Source organism: Crocuta crocuta, unplaced genomic scaffold (assembly GCF_008692635.1).
Source record: "Crocuta crocuta isolate KB4526 unplaced genomic scaffold, BGI_CrCroc_1.0 scaffold382, whole genome shotgun sequence".
Lineage (NCBI taxonomy): Eukaryota > Metazoa > Chordata > Mammalia > Carnivora > Hyaenidae > Crocuta > Crocuta crocuta.
This window is the reverse complement of record NW_027531873.1, coordinates 3,918,467-3,941,132: the sequence shown is the minus strand read 5'-3', so window position 1 is coordinate 3,941,132 and position 22,666 is coordinate 3,918,467. Positions and strand designations below refer to the sequence as shown.

General features: G+C 40.3%; 1 protein-coding gene across 4 annotated transcripts in view; it reads right to left on the bottom strand.

Moving 5' to 3' along the window:
- The window catches only part of MPPED2 (metallophosphoesterase domain containing 2), a 172,430-nt gene that overhangs the window by 117,752 nt on the left and 32,012 nt on the right, over positions 1 to 22,666 (bottom strand). For all 4 annotated transcript variants that reach the window (XM_077772880.1, XM_077772879.1, XM_077772877.1 and 1 more), the window contains one exon: positions 5,679 to 5,860. In XM_077772880.1, the coding sequence (XP_077629006.1) occupies positions 5,679 to 5,860 (182 nt within the window). The remainder of the gene's footprint in view (positions 1 to 5,678; positions 5,861 to 22,666) is intronic.

The window sequence follows — 22,666 nt, the reverse complement described above, 5'->3', positions numbered from 1 at the left end:
GAAAAGGAAGGGAAAGGAAAGACACTTTACATACAGAACTACAGAATTTTAAAGTTTAAGCCAAAAAGTACAGGCATAAAAAAAGTCTCACACCTTTATGTTCATACATTAACTCCATGATTCAACAACTACTTCTGTGCACTAGGTTTTAGGCCATCTACTCAAAACTGGGTGTCTAGTAGGGAAAAGATCAGTAAACAATTACAGAACAACCATGAATGTGCAATGTGCATACACCATATTTGAGAAGAAGGCTACCCAAACTATCCTGAAGAGGGGAGGACAGTAGGATGAAATCGAGTGGACAGTGAAGAACATTTAAGAATATCAAAGAGGCACAGGTTGGAAGAACACAGGGGCAAAGCGAAGGGAGACCACACGTGGCCCAAAGCCTCACGAAATGTACTTTTAGGCACACACATCAGTGGTTCAGAATTTACTACCAATAAAAATTATAACACTGTAACTAGCAAGTATTTTATAGCTGCAAGTTTATTTTTAAGCTAAGTCTGTGATTAGCAGGCATTTGTGTGAAGATAAAAAAGAAAATGCTACAATGGTTGAGCAGCTAGATTCTCAGTTCAGCTCACCAAAGTCTATTCATTGGTGACATGCCTGTAGTGTATCTGACCTAACATAGTAATGGGACAATAGGATTTAACTATCACTTTAAAAAGAGTTTCTTTGGGAAAGGTGTATATATCTGTCTCTCCCACAACCCTGCAGTCCCCGGCAATAAGAAGCCACATGTCTCTCTGACCCTGGGCTGGTTCCCTTGAAGACGGCAGCAGATAAGTATAGGGAGAAAGGTGGGTGGTTTGGGAGATGGAGGACTGGGTGTCTGATCTGCTAGACTTGGGAGAAGTGAAATACAGTATTCTGGTGGCTCCCTCAGGGTGGCAGAGATAGAAATTTAAAGTTTCATTCTCCAACCTGTGGCAGAGATTTCAGAGGAAAGGGGCTAATGGAGCAATAGCAGCAGCTGTCAGAATACACTGGTGTTTTTGAATTCAAGTGCTCCTAAGTGGGAAAGACCTGCCCACAAAAGAAAAGATTTTCAGGCTCCAGGCAGTGGCTATTTATTTCAAGGACTGGATGAGTGCAATGCAATGCTAATGTCACAACATAATTTAGACATCCCTTGGAGTTTATGTGACTGGCTGCATCTTCAGTATTCTTTACGGATATTTACTTTCTTGTAAGTTACTGCCATCAGAATTGTCTACACCCAACAGTAAGAATCCTTCCCCACCTCACAACACCCTCCTATCAGCCAGCTCACATACAGAGGCTGTTTTAACGTGACATAAGCCCACCTTAGACCCTCAGCATCCGTGTGTGTGAGTAAATGCGTTAAGGGAGGTGGTTATTCAAAGAACCACCATGTCACCCAAGATATGGTCCCCCAAGCAGGGATCCTAAGCCCCAGACTGCGAATAGAGAATGACAGGAAGAAACCCTCAGAAAATGGAATATGATGGCCTCAAGCTCAAATCCTGAGGTTATCTCCTAGTTGCTGTGATCATAATCACAGATAAGTGAACTTCATAAAGGCTCAGTTTCCTCATAAAGAAGCTAATATACTAATAGCTTACTCATAAGTAATAGAAGCTACTTTATCACTTATTGTGAGGATTGTATAAACGATACATGTAATTAGGGACTGAAGAACAAGTATAGTGTCTAGACCCTACTACTCATAGATAATACATGTTAGTTCAACCTCTCTCCCCATTCAAGTTCTACTCCCCATGTGGCCTCTGAGTGACCCTGGGTAATTCATGTGATCCAACCTCAGTTTCCACATCCCTCAAATTAGGAGCCAGGACCTCTAAGGGCTCTAAAAGTCCTAGCGTTCAGTCCAGTAAGGGAGGCTTGTTTTCAGCTTCTACTCTTAATACTCTTTGGTGCTCTCTCTTGTAGTCTAAATCACTTTTTAAATCCATGGTGCCAGTCCCTTCTGATTTTTGGATATTTTGTCTCTGGCTCTGTTGTCTTCCTGTGCATTATTTGTCGAAAGTTGTCTACAGGCCAGGACTGTGTTAAGAATGATCCACGCTTGGCGCACCTGGGTGGCTCAATGCATTGAGCATCCCACTTGGGCTAAGGTCATGATCTTGCAGTTTGTGAGCTCAAGCCNATGGTCCAAGCCTTATCAAAGCCAAGCATATGCACAGCCACCATAAGGTATATTATTATTACACCCATTTTACAAAAGAGAAAAATCAAGTCTCAAGAGTTTAAGCAACTTATCAAAAGTAGGGAATTCAAAACTGGCTCTCCCCTGCAGCTTGTTATCCTTACATGGCATACTGCTTTTCCAAGGTTGACTGTACCTAGTTTGAACTCTATCTTCTTAAAACCCTGAGCTGTGCTAGCTTACCTTGTAAATCACTTTGTATTAATAACTTTGGGTCTTACACCTGCCAGGTGGCCTATGTACAAATTAACCAGGACCCATCATCTCTGAACCAACAGGAAATTCTCAGGCCCTGCAGCTGGTAGGTCAGAGTGAGATTCAAGACAAGCAGGACTTAAATACATCTTTCAAAATAACAGCACATGGTCAAACAGCTACTCAACTTCCAAATGAAACTGCTAGGCACTATTGTGTTTTAGTTCAAGCCTAAAGTGCAAGCTTACCAGTTGCTTCAAAAGCCCACTCCTAATAACACACAGCAGTAACAGAAAAGGGCTCACACTCTGATGTCAGACAACCCCAGGTTGACTAGTCAAGTGAACTTGAGTGAATTTCTTAATCTTTCTTAAGCTTCTTATCTGTTAAATGATGGTGGGTAAGATAACCCACTTGAGCCTCAGGCTCTCCATCTGTAAAATGGGAGAACATTTACAACCTTAGAGGCATGACATGGGTACAGAAGGAATGCTTGGCCTTGTAGTAGAAACAGATTAGCCTGTTGGAGAATAAGGGAGGCTGGTGGGATGGTCGGGTTGTTTCCAATCATTGAGGTAGACTCGAGTAGAAAGATGGAAATGAATTAGAGGTTCACTGAACTTGAAGGGCCTGCCAAGATCTATAATGAGCCATGCCAGTGAAAGTTGGATGCTCTATTATGACAAAAGCTCTAGACTGATGTGACCCTTGACTCTGCTCTGCTAGGTCGTCTGGCAGCTGTTGCTAGCAGTACTTTTTTCAGGTGAGAGGCTTCCCTTGAGCCAAGTGGCAGAGTGTAATCTCATATCATCTCTCATTCTTACAGCACCCTAGGCTGCAGGGGTAACTGTGCTATTCTGGTCCTTCCCTGTGGGATTCCAACTTTATCCACAGCCCATGAGCTCCCTTTGGCCTCATGTTCTGCAGCCTCTTCTGAGACCTCTTCTGCCTCAGGAGATTACAGGCAACATGAGAAGACAAGGAACTGATCGTGCAAATGGGCCTCAGCATTTTATTTCCTTATCATTTTATTTCCTTAGTTACGGCACATTTCCATTTACAAAGTACTTTCCCTTATAAAATCTCCCAGTGTTTACTTCTAATCTACTAAATAACTCCTCTGACCTCTTCTTGTTTTTACCCTTTAAATATCTGTTGATGGTCCATTCACCACATTCCCCATTCAGTTATTAATGGCCCACAAAAACTTACTAGCAGCAATCATTTACTGATTAATCTGCACAACAATCCAGAAAGACAGGTAGTATTAATCCTTAGTTCTGCAGAGGGAAACCAAGGGGAAAAGAGAGGTTAACTCAGTTGCCCAAGGTCAGTGGCTAAACAAGATTATAACCAGGATCTATCCTGTCTTCTATTTCTGTAAACACTTCCCATAGATCCATTCCCTTTCTTTACAAATCAACACGGTCAATGCAGCTAGATCATTCCTGTGTGTCAGTTTCAGAGAACAGTTTAGAACTGTCAAAATTCAACCTCAAGTAATTTTGCCTGCTAACAGTTCATAAATAAAAATTGCTAAAATTAAGAGATAATCTACTTGAAAGCCAATTTTACAAATGCAAAAGATGAGTGAAAAGATCTGGATTATAGACCCAACTCCACCACAAGGAGATTCAGAGAGTCACATAACCTCTCTGTATTCTGAGTTACACATAAGAATGAGATTATGCTGAATGTTAAGGTGTCCTGCTGTTTGAGATGATAGAATAACTATTAAAAGAGCACCAAATATAAAGCTCCAATATCCAGTGCTGCCAAGATCATAGTGAAATTGGTAATATCCATTCATTGCTAATGAAGTACAGAGCTACAATCCCCTTGGAAAGCAAGATGCCAACATACAGCAAAAACCACGGAGAATTGCATGTCCTTTTACTTAGTAATTTAACTCCTACAGTGTTTTACTCTAAGAAATAAATCAATAGAAGCCAAAAGACATATACAAATGAAAATGCAAATTTCAGTGCCAGCTATCAGAGAAAAAATTGTCAATTTCAATATTCATTTTTAGAGGAATGTCTCCTTAAATAAACACACAGAACCATATTAATGTCATGTTGCTATTTAAAAGGATGAACATGGAAATTATTCAAAGTCATTGAAAATCATGTCAATACTATTAAATGAAAATAGCCAGAAGTAAAAGAGCACGTATGTATTCTGATGTCAACTACATAAAATGTGGATAAATCTGCAAGGTCACAGGAGAACTCAATATAGTTATGTTAGTAGGTAGGCTTATTTTTTTTTTAAATATTTTAACTGTTTTTAATGAATGTTGTTTTTCCATTAACAAATACGTTTTATCATTTCATCAATTATTTAAAATTTTCTCAACCCCTGCCTTAATTTATTTTGGTGGAAAATGAATTTTAAACTTTCTGCTTAAATCTCCGGAGTAATTTTTATTGGCTGACGTATTATTCATGACATTATTCTTCCAGAGTGATTTTTGCTCTTTACTATATAATGCCTTATTGTCTTCAGAGATTCTAAAATCTCAGAACCCCTGCCTTCTTTCCCTCATCTAAGAGGATTATTTAAAAGATGTGTCATCTAATCTAACTATGAATAACTCCATGATTGCCTTGTAATGCTAATATTTGGCAACCGCCTGACCCAGAAGCCAATATTTTTCCATAACCTCGACCTGCAGGTGCCGCTACAGGAGCCACAAAGTTGCCATTATCCTTTCCTCAGTGTATGTAGGATGGATTCATTTTCCACTTCTTGGGAGCTTTACAGCAGGACATCTTCTCTTTTCAGGGCTTTTAGGACACCCTCTGGTTCCCTAGGGAAAGCTGCTACCCAGCACTACTGGACCCTCCCTTCATATAAGGACTTTCACATCCTCCTTCATTTCTTAGAAATGCTCTCTTACTAGCAGGTCATTTATACATCTTTGCTCATAATATCTGGGAAAGATTGCAGAGAAAATGAATTAAAAATATGATTCTAGGTCTCATGTGTGCCAATGAATGCCCTCATTAAAGCAGCATGAGTGAGATGAGATGGGTTTCAAAGCTTTCCGTCCCTTTGCCCCAGAGCCGCTGAGGCCAGGCACTGAAAGGATGCACAGTAAAATTAAATATCTAAAAATTCATCTTTAATTAACAGAATTGGATTAAAGCTAGACACCACCGCATATCATACGAGAAATGGTTGAGCTGGCTTCCAAGTGCTCTAATTCAATTAGGACGCAGTGAGTGACACTCGGATGGGAAAGGTTAATTGGGGGCACCAGAACGCAATCATTCCTTACCTAACCAGTCATTAAACTTCTTAACCTCTGAGGGCAGTCCCAGCTCGGTGAAATCGCCTGTGTGGAGAAGGATGTCCCCATAAGGCATCTGGATACCATCTGTTCTGGAGTGTGTGTCTGAGATGCAGACAAACCGCGTGTGGCCCGCTGGTTTTGGAGTGTCATATGGGATGGGGTCGACCCTGAAGTAGACATAACAGATCCCATAACAGTTAAGTATATTAGAACCCTTGTAATTGTCATTGCACATACATATTGACTGTTATCCGTGAACGCGCCCAGACAAACTGATGCAAAGGCAGAAGGGACCGTTGTAACCAGGGAGACTTTGGGGTGCAAAGGAGAAAGTATCACCCATCTACAACTCCACTGAGCAAATTCAAAAGGGCTTACTTACCTGGTAGGAGAATTAGAAGGAAAGAATATCTTACATGTAAGATCAGAAATAACCCAGGAAACTGGTAAAGTGATTAATGGTGAAGTTTAGGGATATTGAACCCCAACTGGGGAAGCTAAATTATGCTATTTTCTCTCATCATGCTCCAATTGATCCCTCTACTCATTAAGAAATGGATAACTACATTTATTCCTTCTTAAACATGCATAACTTAAGCAATGAACTAATTTATGGAGAACACTCTGCACATGCTTTGCCAACTGAGAGGTGGAGAGATCTAGGTGGTTCTTATACTTAATTTCCTTTCCACAACCATTCAACACCTGTATTTTCTTGTTTTTGTTAAGTGATTCACAAATCAAACTGTGGGGAGAGAAGGTGATGTCAAAATAACAGGACTGAAAGAAAAAAACAACACCGAATGTTAAAAGAACTTTGTCAAGCTCTTTACCACAATGAATTATCTGCAGTCCCAGTTATACCTTAGATGTGTTTCAAGGCTCCAATGCCTTGGGCAAAGATTCTATTCAGTACAAATAGTAAGCCTTTTAATGGGTGTGTATAGATCTACATATGCATTAATATATGTATAGTTTTAGAGACCTAAGCACTGTGAAATTACACTAGGGCATAAGAATCAAAAGGCAAAATGATCAACCCGAAGCAAAGAAAATGAAACAGAACAGTCTCATTTAATTGAGTGTAACAAAGTGTGCTAAATAAACTTGGTAAAGAAATGCAAATCTGGCTCTTCAAGCATACAGTTTTAATTATTTAAGGGGTTTGTAGCAGAGTTAAGGATGCTTTAACTATATTAACTCTACACTGACAGCTTCCTTTAATTTCTCTGTAGGAATATACACTTATTTTGGATTATGGGTGAAAAGAAGCAGTTATAAAGGCAAAGGGAAGGTCACAAAAGAGGCAAATATGCAGTGCGGAGATTAGAGTGTGAAACATTAAATAAGGAACAATATTTCATGTCACAGCCCCGCCCTTGATCGTTAACATGCAGCAGGGAACACACGGAAAGCTCAACACAAGATTCCTTGTATGTGTTGCCTCTACAGGCTTTGTTTCATTTTTCTTTCTTTTTCCTCTTTTTAAAAAGAAATTATCTGTTTTAACAATGGCAATTTTAGTGAAGAGAATAAAGACATCAATACACAACCTGGACAGTCTTGGTGGCATTTCTTTAATGGTTAATTTTTTAACGTAATTTTCTCTTTGTCACAAGAGAAGGAAAAGAAGTAAGAAAAAAAGGAAAGCAAGAAGAGAGAAGGGGGAGAGAGGACGGACCGTGAACTGGTTAATGCAGCAGGTCTAATTGGAAACCCAAAAACAAAGTTTAGCTTCTGCAAAAAATTAATGAATTTTTCCTGTAAAGGTTAGAAATTAATAATGCTATTACCATGGAGACTATTCACTAATCCACTGAGATCTCATGTGTAACCTGGAAACCCTTCTGATGATATCCACTGTTGACTTTTTTTAGATATATAAAAATGTTTGGTGTCTTCCCTTCCATTACAGAGACTCTATTACACTCAGTCTGAGTGGTTCCAGTCTCATCAATATCTCCTGTCTTCTAAAAGTAGTTTCCCTGGAGAATGAATGACTGTTCTCTGAAGCAGGCTGCTAGTGAAAAGTTAAAGTGATAGGTAACACTCTCCTTCCACGTCAAGCATTAAGATCCTCACTGGAATAGGACTGTGCACATTGATACTTAATCTACCAACATTTGGATGAAAATTAAATAAATGTCAACCACTGAACTTCTCAATATTTGAATAAATTCATATATATATATGTAGGTATGTACACATATCTACAAAACTACATCTTTATTTTCCAGTTCTCATCCTAATGCTAACCTATAGACATAGTCCCTATTTCTTTTTTTATAGCTTTTTTTTTTTAATGTTTTATTTATTTCTGAGAGAGAGAGAGAGACAGAGTGAGCAGGGGAGAGTCAGCGAGAGAGGGAGACACAGAATCTGAAATAGGCTCCAGACTCTGAGCTGTCAGCACAGAGCCCAACGTGGGGCTCGAATCCACGAACCGTGAGATCATGACCTACACCAAGGTCAGACGCTTAACCAACTGAGCCACCCAGGCGCCCCATGAGATATGGAGAATTGATTCAAGGGAGAAGCTTGGGGGAAGTGAGAGGCATAAAGAGGCAAATGCAAAATTTATATACATCCTCTGACCCAGAGATACTGATGTCCTTTATTACCCACAAGACTCCAAAGAAAGCAAGGGATGGTTTCAGGAGATAAGACAGCACAGCATGTCAGAGCCATGCTAAAGATAACGTGACAAATATCACCTGGGGGAGGGGGGGTGCATAGGAAGGAAGACATTTCCACTCAAAAACATTCAGAGTTGAAAATAAGATGTCTAGTAGAGTAGGCAAGTTGCAGCAGATATAATTAAAGTTGAGACAACCCTTGGGACACTACTATTTCCAAACTGGGCATTTGGTAAATGCTTTGAAAATAAAAGTCAAGGCCATTAACTATTTTCACTACAAAAGTATGTCTGAGGGAGACCGTGACTACCATTAGAAGATCTACCTGTTCACATTGTGTGAAGACCCTCAGACTACATTTTCCCTCTTAGTTAACTTTTACTGCTTACTGTTTATGCTACTGACTTCTCAAATGATTGAACATTTCCCCTAAGGCATCATGTCAAGTATCCTAGCACATGAGTATCTTACCAAGGCAATCTAACCCCCAGAGCCAGATTCAAATATCACAGTGAGACTTGCACATACATTTGAGTACACCCCGGGGAAAACAAGAAGACATGGGAAGATGAGAAGAAAACACAGCATCATAAAATCCCAGAGCCGGACAAAACCTTAGTGGGCATCGGGTTCAATGCTGTTTATGAAGCTTGAACCCTTTCTACCTAATCCCTGCCTAACTGACACAAGTTTTCTTCCCACGGTTTTCAGAGAAGGAGCGCTCCTGGGTTGCCTCCTCTCCCCGGGACCTCTATTCTTGTTTCCGATATTTCCACTTATGAAAGTTTCTGATCCAAGGTCTGCCCCTCTGCAAGTGCACAAAAAGCAGAGCCCGATCCAAAGCGACTTGGCCCAGAGCCTGAAAACCAACAATGCTGGCTGAGTTATTTGCTCCTGGCAAGTCATTTCCTTCTTTGGGGCTTCATTTTTTTTCTTCCTCATCTGTAAAATGGGAATAATAACAGCCTAATCTGCTGCGTTGCTGTGAGGATTTAAATGGTCAAGTACTGGTTCTAGCACATAGCACATGGTCAGGAAGGAAAGAAGGCGGATGACATAAGAGTGAAGCATGCTTGACTGTCTGGCTTTGAATCTCACTCCAGATTTATGAACAGTGTGACACCATACAAAGGGCTTAACACCTATGGCTTGGTTTCCTTGCCAATAAAATAGATATAAAAATAATACCTGTCCCATAGGATTGCTGTGAGGATAAAGAGGTATCATGTACTCAAAGCATTAACAATAGTCTGACACATAGCAGACACTCAGTAAGTGGGTAAGGTTTTGTTTTTTGTTTTTTATGAAGTAGTAATATTTCTGCTACTATTAGTAGAAGCAGCACCTTTTAGTTTATCTGACCTCCATCTCTTCTGTTATAAGGAGGGAACAGCTACCACACAAGAACTTCCTGAGCATTAAAGGAGGTCACATACACAACACCTGGCACATACCCCATGGTCAATAAACACATTTATTTCCTTCCTATTATTTTCTTCTTTAATCTTAATCTTCTGCATTTAAAATACCAGGGAATAAGGGCGCCTGGGTGGCTCAGTCGGTTGAGTATCTGACTCTTGATTTTGGCTACCATCATTATCCCGGGGTTGTCGGATCAGGTCCCATGTCAGGCTCCATGTTGAAAGCTAATCGTGGAGACTGCCTGAGATTCTCTTGCTCTCTTCCTCTGCCCTTCCCCCTCGCCTCTCTATAAAATAAAATAATAAATTAAATTAAATTAAATTAAATTAAAAACCAGAGAGTAAGATCCAATACCCTTTTCCCTTTGATGGTTCTTCAAATATGCAAGGACAAGCTTCTTCTAATCTAATATCTTCTCTACTCTTACTGAGGAGCCCTGGTTTCCTCAATGTTCCCTTGGATGATAAGATTTCTGGCGCCTTCAGAGTTCTACTGGTCTCCTCTTCAATAGGATCTTATTGGTCTGAGCTCCTCCCTGTGCAGTGGCCCAATCTGTGGGCCTATAAATTCATGGGCCAGTGAGCTGGGAATCAAAGGCTGCGATGGAAAGACGACAGTGCTGGGCACGCTGGTGGTCTTTCTGAGAGGAACTATCGTCAGAACGTTTTCTCTAATTCAGTTTCCAACTTTTGTACCAAGCCTCAAATCTTGTTCTTGAAGCCTGACTGTCAAATGCTTATGTATCTCATTGCATATTCAAACAAATAAACCATTCTCATTTATCCAGTCTTGCACATTAGAGTTTTTTTGCCCATAAACATATGGTAATATTACTGCTTCCACTATGGGATACTTTTCAGACAATATCTGCTATTTTTCCCAATAACAAATTCATCCAGTGTTGCAAGCCCTATTGATAGATCTTCATAAAAACTGTTATCATGTCGTTTGTTATGACATGGATTTCTTCTTTAGACATTGTGTGCAGTAAAAGCCTTGTGTACACAATTAGCCTATAATTCTGTGTGAGAATAGAATATTACCCTTACAAAGCATTTTAACAGGAATCAAATGTTTTTGCCATTTCCATATTCCACTTGAAAACCCTGATGCTGTTATTCATTCCACTGACTGGATATCTAAAGTTTTCCGATGGGATCCTAAGCTTTCACTTTTTGCCCAGAAAATTAAGGTGGCAGGAAAGCTAAAGTTATATATGTGAGAGGTTATACCATTTACCCTGATACACTCTGTGCTAAAAGATATGCAAAACCTGCCAGCAAACAATGAAATCTAAATACCAGGTGTAGGGGCACATAGGTGGCTGAGTCTCCAGAGTCTAATTAAGTGTCCGACTTAGGCTCAGGTCATGATCTCGCATTCATGAATTCGAACACCACATTGGGCTCTGTGCTGACAGCCCAGAGCCTGGATCCTGCTTTGGATTCTGTGTCTCCCTCTCTCTCTTCCCCTCCCTGCTCACACTCTGTCTTTCTCTCTCTCTCTCCAAAACAAAATAAATATTCACAATAAATCAATAAATACCAAGGGTAAGTTATTAGAATCACAGAATTTTATATTGGAAAAACCTTTAGAGATTGTCCAATCCACTGTTCATTTCTTTGAATATTGTCTTCATGGTCTACTTTACTCATGTATGCACCACTTAGTTTCTATTAAGCACTTTATCCTTTTTATACATTTTTTTAAAGCACTACCCTAAACAGTATCATTTATGAATTCATAACTTAGATATTCTGGTTTTATTTTTCAACTACATATTAAAATAAATAGATAGCTATTACAATTTAAAGGTGTGTCCACTGTAAAGAACTAGAACTCAGATTTCCTAACTTCCAGTTTCTCTTTCCATTCACTAATTGTGAAAGCTTAGAAAGATGCTGGCATTTGGAGAATAAAAAAAGATAAAAGTTACAAAATCCTAGCAAATCACCTGAACTCTGGTACCATTAAGATCCAGAGAGTCTGGAGGCGCCTGAATGGCTCACTCAGTTAAGCATCCAACTTCGGCTCAGGTCATGATCTCACGGTTAGGGGAGTTTGAGCCCAGATGAACATGAGCCCAGCTCCAGTCTCCTCACTCTCTCTGCTTCTCTCTCTGCACCTCATGGATTCTTTCTCTCTCTCTCTGTCCCTTGCTCACTTAGGCTCACTCTCCTTCTCAAAAGTAAATACATACATACATACATACAAAAATATCTACAGAGCCGAATCAAATTTATTAGAATTCACTGTTGAAAATATCCAAGTTTTAGTACTGTGTATACTGACCCCTTAATTCTCATGTTAACTTATCCAGTCAAACTGAATCTCTTAAAACCTCAAAAAAAAATTGCCTATTGCAGTACATTGGGGAAGTGAGTAATATAAAAGTTTGATTTTTTAGAATCCTGACAGAAATTAAAAGTATTCCTCCTTCTCAGGTATGTCATGCCAAATGAGCCAACTGATTACCTACCTACAGGTAGTCTCTGTAAACGGACTACCTTTGTTGACAGATAAGCCTCATTGTTTTTTTAGGTTTTTTGTTTGTTTGTTTTTAAAAAGCCCTGTTTGTGGAGTCCAGGAGCTCCTGCACTTTTACCCATCTCACTTAGCTATGCGACCCTGGGCAAGTCACTTCTCTTGCAGCCTCTTCCTCAAGTGTGAAAAGAGGGGCAAGACCCAATGACCCCCACATGATTAGCTGCACAATTTCTACACCACTACTTAAGGCTTCAGAAGTAATTCAATCTCTTAAGTAGCTTAAACATGTCCCTTCTCTTTGCAATTTTCTCCTCTGCTTTCCCAGACCATGCAAAGATAAACACAGTCCAGATCCATCCAAATATAATCCAAAATAGCGGGACTTTATATGGGAAGAGAAGCGAAACCACAATGTAGGACTGTAGACAGAGCTTACAGGGATATCTAGTATAAAAGAGAACAAAGCCAGAATTCCTGTTATCACAACAAAACAAAAATTAAAAGTCATGTGATATAATGGAGTTGCATCAGAAATGGGGCTGTTCTCATTTTTGTAAAACTATGAGCTGGTGAAATTCTCCTAGTTTAGCCATCATGCCCAGGAACAATAACGGTGCTGAAACACAGTAAGTAAGCATAACAGAACCAGATGTATAAATATATTCACATTTGTACCAAGGGCACTGCTTTCCTTTAACTGCTGAACTGCTGTATCAACACTGTTCTATCACCGACTAATTATAGCTAACAAAGCCCACTGCACAAACTATGTCTCGTCTATTTTTTCCTAGTACAGAAGTACAGTGCTGACATTCAATGCATATTAAGTGGTAACGATTTAATTCTTTGAGCACTGCATCTGATACGAATTCATGGTCCTTCTACCAGAGCCATTCCAGGTGTTTTCATGCCCGTCAGGCTAGTGATGGTATGAACACCTAAGCCTCTTGGCTGGCATATTGTTGGACCATAAATATCTCACTGGATGTACTACCCAGAGTTATATGTTTCCTTCTTCTCTAATCTAATGGCTTACAGGTCTGGGTAGTGGCCTTGCATCTGAGAAAAGAAGGCACATGACACTGACTTGAGTGCCCGTGATTTCACATTCAGTCAGGCATTCAGTCAACAACCATTTCTCAGGCATCTACCTGTGTGCCTGGTACTATGATAGGTTCTGGAAGGACAAAGAAGCAACAAGGATGGTTTCTGCGGTTGATCTGTCCATTCATTTATTCACCAATGCTTACTGGCATGCCTGGTTTCTGCTCATTGAGGATTTCACACCATTTAAACAGGTGACTTTCACAACTGTGTGCAAGGTGTTATAATCAAGGCTGCGTGAGGTGCTGTGGAGTAAAGGAGAAAATGACTGGCACTGCTTGTGGGCTAGGAAGAAGGATAGAGGGCATTACGATGGGCAGAGGACACAAGGTAGTATGTCAATTTCAAATGCCCAGGACAATCGATCTTAGGCTCAGAAATAAGCAGGAGAGTGACCTGAAGCTGGAATTTGAATTGGGATTACAACAAGCATAGGATTTGGAAAGTCAGGCAGAAAGGAAGGGCTGTCCAGGCACCAGGAGGAACAATGTGGAAGTACTCAGCATGTGTAGGGATCTCAGAGTAAAGAGGGGTGGCTGGAGCAGTCACCAAGACAGTGAGCAGTGGAACGTTTGAAAGGCTGTTGCACTTGGAAGCCAGACCACGGAGAGTCAGATGGATGGTGGGGCCTGGACCATCCCTGAAGGCCATGGAAAACATCCTTCTCCCTTACCCACTGAGAGGTGCAGGGGGCCACAAAGAAAACAGGATTTTAGGAAAATTGAGGCTCGACGCAGGATGTGAGAGGAGGTGGGGTTAGGGGATGGAAAGATGGAAAGACAGAAAGGAGAGGGTATGAAAGAATAGCAGTAGAACTCTGGTGATGATATTAAAATGAAATCATCATGCGTATACTGCAAATGAGGGTCAGAGAAGGAGCCACGGATGAACCACAGTATCCTACACTATTAAGTCTCCTGTGGTTCCATCCTGTCCACACTTTCATCGTTGATCTGGTGCTATGGACTGAATTTTGTGTCCTCCCCTAAAATTCATATGTTGAATCCCTAATCCCTGATGTGTTAGTATTAGGAGATAGAGCATCTGGGAGATAATTAGGTCATGAATGGGATTAGTGGCCTCATAAATAGACATTGGAGAAAAATGATCTCTCTCTCAGCCATGTGTGGACAGAGCCAGAGTGTAGCCATCTACAAACCAGGGAGGGGCTTTCACCAGAAACCAAAGGGGCAGGAACCTTGATCACAGAATTCCTGGCCTCTGAAACTATGAGAAATAAGTGGCTTTAGTTTAAGTCACCCAATCTATGGTCTTTGTTACAGCCGCCCAGACTGATGAAGGCATCTGGATACTGACATAAAACTTTTTGGTTGAAAATAACAACAATACTAATGAGGAGCAATGACAATGGTCTTCATTTAGAAGCCAGGCACTGTGTGACACGTATCACTGATTGTTTTCATTTAATCCGTGTGACTGATAGGCCCCATCTTTCTCCCATTTTACAAAGAGGAAACTGAGACTCAGAAAGATTAAGCAATTTGGCAAACGCACAGAGCTGGTAGGTGGCTCTGCCCCAAGCTGACTGCTCAGCATCTGCTTTGTCCTTCTGCCACCCCCCAGCTATACAACCTTCTCTTACACAACACAACACACCCAGATGTAAGAGCAGATTGTCCTAAAATGGAGCACATGGATTTTTTTTGAATCAATAATTACAATTACAGCTTCAAGAACGAAATGTGGGTCCTTTTCAAATACCGGCCTACCTGAAAACACTTCATCTGGCTCAGTCCAGTAGAAAGAATATTAAGGGACATCAAAAACACATGCATTTAATTTTTTAAATGTTGCAGGAGACATTCATGAGGAGGTATTGGGTCTAACTGACTAAACAAGTTCTTTTTTTTTAATTAAAACTGCCAAAGAAAAACAAAATCTACTGTCTTTCTCTACCTTTCCAACTCCTGAAAGCCAAGTTTTGTAAGGCTTAACATTTCACAAGTACTTGTTAATAGAATTCATTGTTTAGTTAATTGTGCTGATCAGAAGCGCAGGTAGCTTCATATTTGCATGGATAATAGGCGTTCTTTAAAGTGTGTGGTCATTTCAGTTGGTTTTAATGATCTGTAATTTTTTTTCCAACTTTGGGTCGGGTTGATTGACTTGCTTTCAAAAAATCAGTCGTGCCTAAGGCAGAAAGGCCATTTTTGCTACATTTGGGACATCTTGCTAGTACATTTCAAAACAGATGCTTGTTTGTAAGGCTACTTAACATGATGCCAACATTTAACAACCTTTCAAAGTGAATCCAATACAATAATTTTCATACTCAATATATACTTCTCGGGGACTTGTTTCATAATAAAGAGAACTATTTTACCTTACATGTTTATCCCTTTCTGAAAGAGCTAGTCCATAATTCAACCATAAAAATTACATAGTTCCCACGCAGCAGAAGAACCCATGGAGAACATTCTCCCCTTCTGGGAATGAATACTTATTACCTTGGTAGATAAGTAGCATAGTTTACATTTCCCCATGATTATCACAAGGTTGGTGTATACAAGGTACAGATCGGGTGGGGTAAATTGACCATTATCACCCAGCTAGTATCTGATTGAAAAGAGAATCAAATCTCGGTCTGACTGTAATTCCAGTGGTAAATTTACTTTGAACAATAACAAAAGGAAATATCCTCTATCATGTTATAACTTCTAATTACCAGTGGCCGAGCTCTGCACAGATTTCTCTGTTGAATGATGCTTGACAAGGTCTACCAACAGGTAGGACTAGAGATTAGCCCTCCACCCCAAGCTTTTGACTGAGCCATTTTATTCACTTAGGTCACAGGTCAGCAGGCAGTCCACTGCAAAATTAAGTCCAATGCATGTTACTATAAAGAAAGTTTTGGGGCGCCTGGGTGGCTTAGTCGGTTGAGCGTCTGACTTTCGCTTAGGTCATGATCTCGCGGTTCGTGGGTTCGAGCCCCGCGTCAGACTCTGCTGACTGCCAGCTCAGAGCCTGGAGCTTATTTCAGATTCTGTGTCTCCCTCTCTCTTTGACCCTCCCCTGCTCGCGCTGNACTATAAAGAAAGTTTTGGGGCGCCTGGGTGGCTTAGTCGGTTGAGCGTCTGACTTTCGCTTAGGTCATGATCTCGCGGTTCGTGGGTTCGAGCCCCGCGTCAGACTCTGCTGACTGCCAGCTCAGAGCCTGGAGCTTATTTCAGATTCTGTGTCTCCCTCTCTCTTTGACCCTCCCCTGCTCGCGCTGTCTCTCTCTCTCCTAGAAATAAATTAAAAAAGAAAAAAAAAAAGAAAGCTTTACTATAACACAGCTACATTCATTGCTTAAATATTATCTATGGCCAATTTCATGCTACGACAGCAGAGATTCATAATTGTGATAGATGTCATATGGCCTGCAGAGTCTAAAATATTTATGATCTGGAACTTTACAGAAAAAAGGTTGCCCACTCCTGATTTTGTCACTGAACATTAGTAAACAACAACTATATGTTAGATATTACATTACTAATAGTAACACCTAATATTTAGCAGTATCTATTATATGCCAGAGGCTTTCCCCATAGTTCTATATTATTTCCTGTATTATTACATTTAATCCTCTCAAGAACTCTGCATAATGTGTATGTGTACACGTGCACACGCACACATGCATGTGCTCTTTTGCATGCCCCAAAATTTACTAAAGGTCCCACATTAAGCTTGGTACTCTGGATTTGGAACCTGTCTAAATCATGAGCCCTTTGCTATGCAATACTGTTTCTCAGAGGTGACTTTGGAATGAGCATCCTTCCAATGGAATGCTGCCTCTGGGCATTATCTGATCCCACAGGGATAAATGCCTTCGCCTTTGGGCTATTTTATAGCTTCACAACTTGTAGATAAATGAAAGCAATGCAAATAATTCTTTTCTATAGATGCAAGTAAGTTCTGCCCAGTGAAGGTAGAATTGACTTCCCCTCTAGTTTTGGATCCATTTGTAAATTCATTTCAACATTCTTTTATTTGATATAAATTTGTGTTTCTCCTGTGAACCTGTTGTAACAATTTTCTTGGTTCCCACATTTATTAGTGAGTTAAATAAAAATTTTAATGTGTTCATTTTATATCTGTATGAGTCAGGGTTTTGAAGAACTATTCTTTAACCGGGGTTACAAAGATGCCAATGGAATATTGAGATACCAATTTTTATAAAATCCAGAGACCAAATCATCATGACTACAGTTATGACTACTCACAGGTTCAAGGACCAATCAGGAAAAGGGTATATGATTGCATTTCATGGAGGACAAACTTTGTACTTTAATAGCTTTCGTTCAGCACAAACTTTCTCTCTCTGTCTCTCTGTCTGTCTCTCCGTCTCTCCCTTTCTCTCTCTCATTCTGTCTTTTATATACACATAAAAATAACACACAAATCCAATTACACTCTGTTCTTACCTTGGCCAGACCCAATTTCATTCAGCACCTTGTTCTATGTCATTTCTACATAAAATCACCCAGTTTTACTATCAAATCAGGGACTTTCCTGGATACTTTGGATAAGAATAAATTTCAGGGGCACCTGGGTGGCTTAGTCGGTTAAGCGTCCGACTTTCGCTTAGGTCATGATCTCGCGGTTCGTGGGTTCGAGCCCCACGTCGGGCTCTGTGCTGACTGCCAGCTCAGCCTGGAGCCTGTTTCAGTCTGTGACTCCCTCTCTGACCCTCCCCTGCTCACGCTGTCTATCTCTCTCTCTCTCCTAGAAATAAATAAAACATTTAAAAAAAAAAAAAAGAATAAATTTCAGATAATTCTCAGTTCTGAGTCAAAATTTAGTAAAAGTTTACTAGAAAGTCTTCATCGACCATGTTTGCATAATTCTGTTCGCTCCTTTTCAGTCCTGCATACACCCATTTGAATGTGTAACTGTAAAGGGCCTGTTATCTGACCTGTGCATTCTGCAAAGGACCTACAGGTCAGCCAAGACTCCGGCACGTCAGCTATCTTTCTGCCAGAGCAATGATGGATAAGATGAAAAGGAGGTTAGAAATACTTTAGTTTTCTGGCAGGAAAATAACTTCCTCAAAAAGCCTTTTCCTTTAAAAAAAATACCACAAAAACGTTACAGGTACTCCCTATGTCCTACTATCAGATATCACCCCACGCCTCGTCCCCCGAGGTTCTGCTGTGTGATTGTTTCAAGCTCTCTTCCTCGGGAAGAGGTGAACACGTGACCACTGCCATCCATAAAGGCTGAAGTGAGTGTACTTAGCTAAAGGGCACTGCAATAATTTTCCCTTCCACGTGAGAAAGTTAGCCTTGAAAATTCTCTGGCTCAGTGCCTGTTTTTAAATCATCTTTTAGGGAGGGGTGGCCAAGGGGGCATGTTATGTTTGAACCAGTCCCCTTCTCACTCCCAAATCAATTGCTCGTTAAAATAGCAACAATAAAAACAACAACAATAAGACAGTAGCTCTTATCAAGCCTTCAGGTTTGCTTTCAAGGCAGTGCTGAAGACCCAAAATTTTAACAGGCAATGCCTCCAAATGCTCATTGTGGGAAAGTAATCCTGGCTGACGGATTTAACTCGATTAGCATACGGACTGGCGCTGTTCTGCACAGACAACGTGATTTCTGTTGGAATCTAGGGTGGATGGTGGCCTGAGAAAGTCACTGAAAAGATATCTAACCCCCAACTACAAATCAGCTTCTGATTCCAAAAAAATTACTGTGTCCTTCCCCGACCCACTCTGTAGTATGTCATTGTGTGAGGAAACATGGTGAGAATCATGAACCCCTTTCAATAAATGTAGCAGCAGGACTAGAATATCATTTCTCTTTGTCCTGACTCTGAAATGTTTGTTTGCTGTAGGACCCATGGTCGGGCAGCATTCCCATTATGACCCTGCAGAGGATGTGAGAATAGCCAGGAATTCTGATGTGAGTTTGCCAAAGCAAGGCTTTGCTAAGCAATGGTGGCAATTTAGCGTACAGACAGATAATTTTTATAAGCACTCGCCCTGAGGGGAAGGACACATTCAAACACACCTACACTTGATGCTTCCACAGCCTGCCAGGCTAAAGAAATGGGTTCCCGAGTGAAGGGCAAACTCAGCCAGGCCTTCCAGAGAGTTCCCTAAAAACCAAAGGTACAGTCTTCACTTGGGAAAACATGCAATAAAGATCACCCACAAGGTCCAGTTTAGGACTGGTCTTTTTTTAAAAAATTTTTAAATCATTTATTCATTTTTGAGAGAGAGGAGAGACAGAGCATGAGTGGGGGAGGGGCAGAGAGAGGAAGACACAGAATCTGAAGCAGGCTCCAAGCTGTCAGCACAGAGCCTGACAGGGGGCTTGAACTCACAAACCGTGAGATGATGACCTCAGCTGAAGTTGGACATTTAACCGACTGAGCCACTCAGGAGCCCCAGGGCTGTCTTTTCTTGATAAGAGGTCACAAATCAGAGTAATCTATGACTAATATGGCTGGGTTTCTGGGTTCAAGCTTTTTTTCACAGAGGACTGAATACAACTCAATTTGTTCTTCATAAATTGAACTCCTGTGGGAAAGTTCCAGTTACAACTGAAACTTAAGTCCATTGCTTTGCCACTTCTCACTATTGTTCCCTTCATCTTTAACTTGCACACTGGCACATCCCTTCATATTTTTTTCAAAAGACTGGTTCATACATAATCTGGCTTCATCTTCATTTTGTAGGTAAAAGTTTCAGTGTTATTACTCCCTTTGAGTCTGAGATCGAAAAGGGTTAAGCGACTTGCTCATGACCAGTGTTAGCAGCAGAAATGGATCTAAGTTTCCCAATTCTTAGTAACAGAAAGAATGGCAACCCTCAGTGAGTGCTAATTACCATGCCTCAGGCATTGTGCCAAGCAAGCTGTTGATGGACATTACCTCATCTATTCCTTCCTATAACATGGTACTATTAATCCCATTTTACAGATGAGAAGTAATGGTTTCTGAGGTTAAATAATTTCCCCAAGGTAAGAGATACCATAAATGGGCAAGCTTTAATTATAAGGGGAGTCTATCTAATTCCTGGCTTATTCACTTATACTGCCTGTCTCCCAGGCCAATACCTTCTTCTGTGCAAATCTAATGTTAAGTTCAAAAAATACAAGTGTTCTCTATATCTGAAAATTTCAAACATTAGGTATTACTTTTAAATGCCTAATAAGCTTTTGAAATTCTAGTTTTATCCACTTTGATATTGTCCAACAGAAAACCCTAAAAACTACTATGGGCTATCTTTTGTCAGGTATTTTTACTAGTCTGAATATCCTTTGTTTCTCTCTCTTAATTCAAAGAAAAACAGACAGTTCAATATACATTCCTGTATGAAATTTACTAGAATCCCCAAAATACTTTAGGAGCCAAGTAGGTTATTGAGACAGACCACATGCATTCAAATCCCAAATATGTAATATACACACTGAGAACTTGTCTGGAACATGGTGTTTCTGAGCCTCACGCTTTAGTTTTCTCACATTTACATGAGGGGTACAGATACCTCATAAAGATGTTCTGAGGAAGTAATGGGAATGCACTGAACATGGTTTTCAAGGGTCAATAATTACCATAATTATCATTGTTTTGTCTTTATTTCTGTCTGCAAAATTTCTCAGGACTGCCCTAATTTCAGTAGGTTGACAAAACGTGAATACTCTCCTTAATGAAGTGTTCCAAATAGGGCTGTCTTCTAAAGAGATGATAAATCGCTCTGCACCCTAACTGGGAAAGAACATACCATTTTGTAACTCATAATTCAACACTGTGTCTTAAAATTAGCATTTGCTTCATACTATTAAAACTGTCAAGTCTTCTAGATCACCTCAGTATTTGCATCAAATAGGTGTGACTTTACACAAAGTAATGTGTTAATTCAGTCAAGTAAGGGTCACCTGAGAAACCAAACTCACAAAGGAGAAATGAAATTTCCCTGATTCACGAAAGTGAGTTTCCCCCAAATATAAGAAATGATTACTTTACCATGAAAAAAGCTTTTATTCTCCTAATTATAAACTATATACTTGCTATAAGAGTTATAGAGAACTAACATTAGTAAAATTAAGAATATGTGTATAAAGAGCAAAGAAAGATGAACCCATATTCATCCAGCCAGAGTGAGCTACTAGTAACATTTTGGGATCTTTCTGTTTTGTCTTTTCACTATGCATTCTAAAACATAATTTGGATTATTCTGCATTCAAAGTGTTATATTCTCGGAAGTTTTTGCTCCACTTAAACCATTATAATGTCAGCATTTTCGGTGCTACTGCAGACTCTTTATAAACGTTTCCACCGGCTGCAGGATATTTCCTGAGTTAGTTTTGTTACAATGTTCATAACCATCTCCCCTTGCTGAACTCCTCCAAAAGGCTTTTAAGCTGTCAAGCCCAGACAAGATCTCTAGACACACAGCGCTAACAAAGGGGCCTGCCCGTGGTGGTGAACGGGGCTAGTTTGGGAACCAGCTACATAACCTCTCGCCGTAACCGTAAGTGAGAAGCATCACAGGTCCTACCCTTCAAATACCAACAGACCAGGAGTTCAATGATGTGTGAATCCCAAATGCCAGTAGTTCTGGGCAACAGTTACAGCAACTCCTCTAAGAGAAATAAAATAAGGTTCTCCAAAGTCCCGGCCACCCACAGTGAATGCAGGGAGCACAAGCATCTCCCACCTTTGCAGCGTGTCCTTTAATACAAACAGAGGGCACAGGTGATAGTATCTGCTCTTCTCCTCTTCCCCAAAATGGTTATTTCCAAAAAATCACTGTTCCATCACCACTCAACACCATTTGTTACCAACTGCACCATGAAACAGTTTTAAAGTAATGTACCTTTAAATTTTATAATTTCTTTCAGGGGGGGGAAAAAGCAGAAGGACTGGTGTTATGCAGAGGAAAAATCTTGTTGATAGTCACAGAAGTAACAATTAGGTCAGAAAACACAGTTATCAATGTTCATATTATCTTCATGCCCATGCACGACCGTCATATTAAGATCCAAAATTCAGTGCCATGCCTCTTGATTTAGGAACTTGTGAGTTACATTTACATTTCCCACAGTTAAAACAAATAAACAAGGATTTTTGCTTTAAGTTCTTAAAGGTATGCAAAAAGAAGGGAGCAGTTATGAACCTTTAAGCACGGTAGCTGGGATTTTGAAAATCTTCATTGTTCTGTTAAAAACAAGATTGAGATGGGGCGCCTGGGTGGCTTAGTTGGTTAAGCGTCCGACTTTCGCTTAGGTCATGATCTCGCGGTTCGTGGGTTCGAGCCCCGCGTCGGGCTCTGTGCTGACTGCCAGCTCAGAGCCTGGAGCCTGTTTCAGT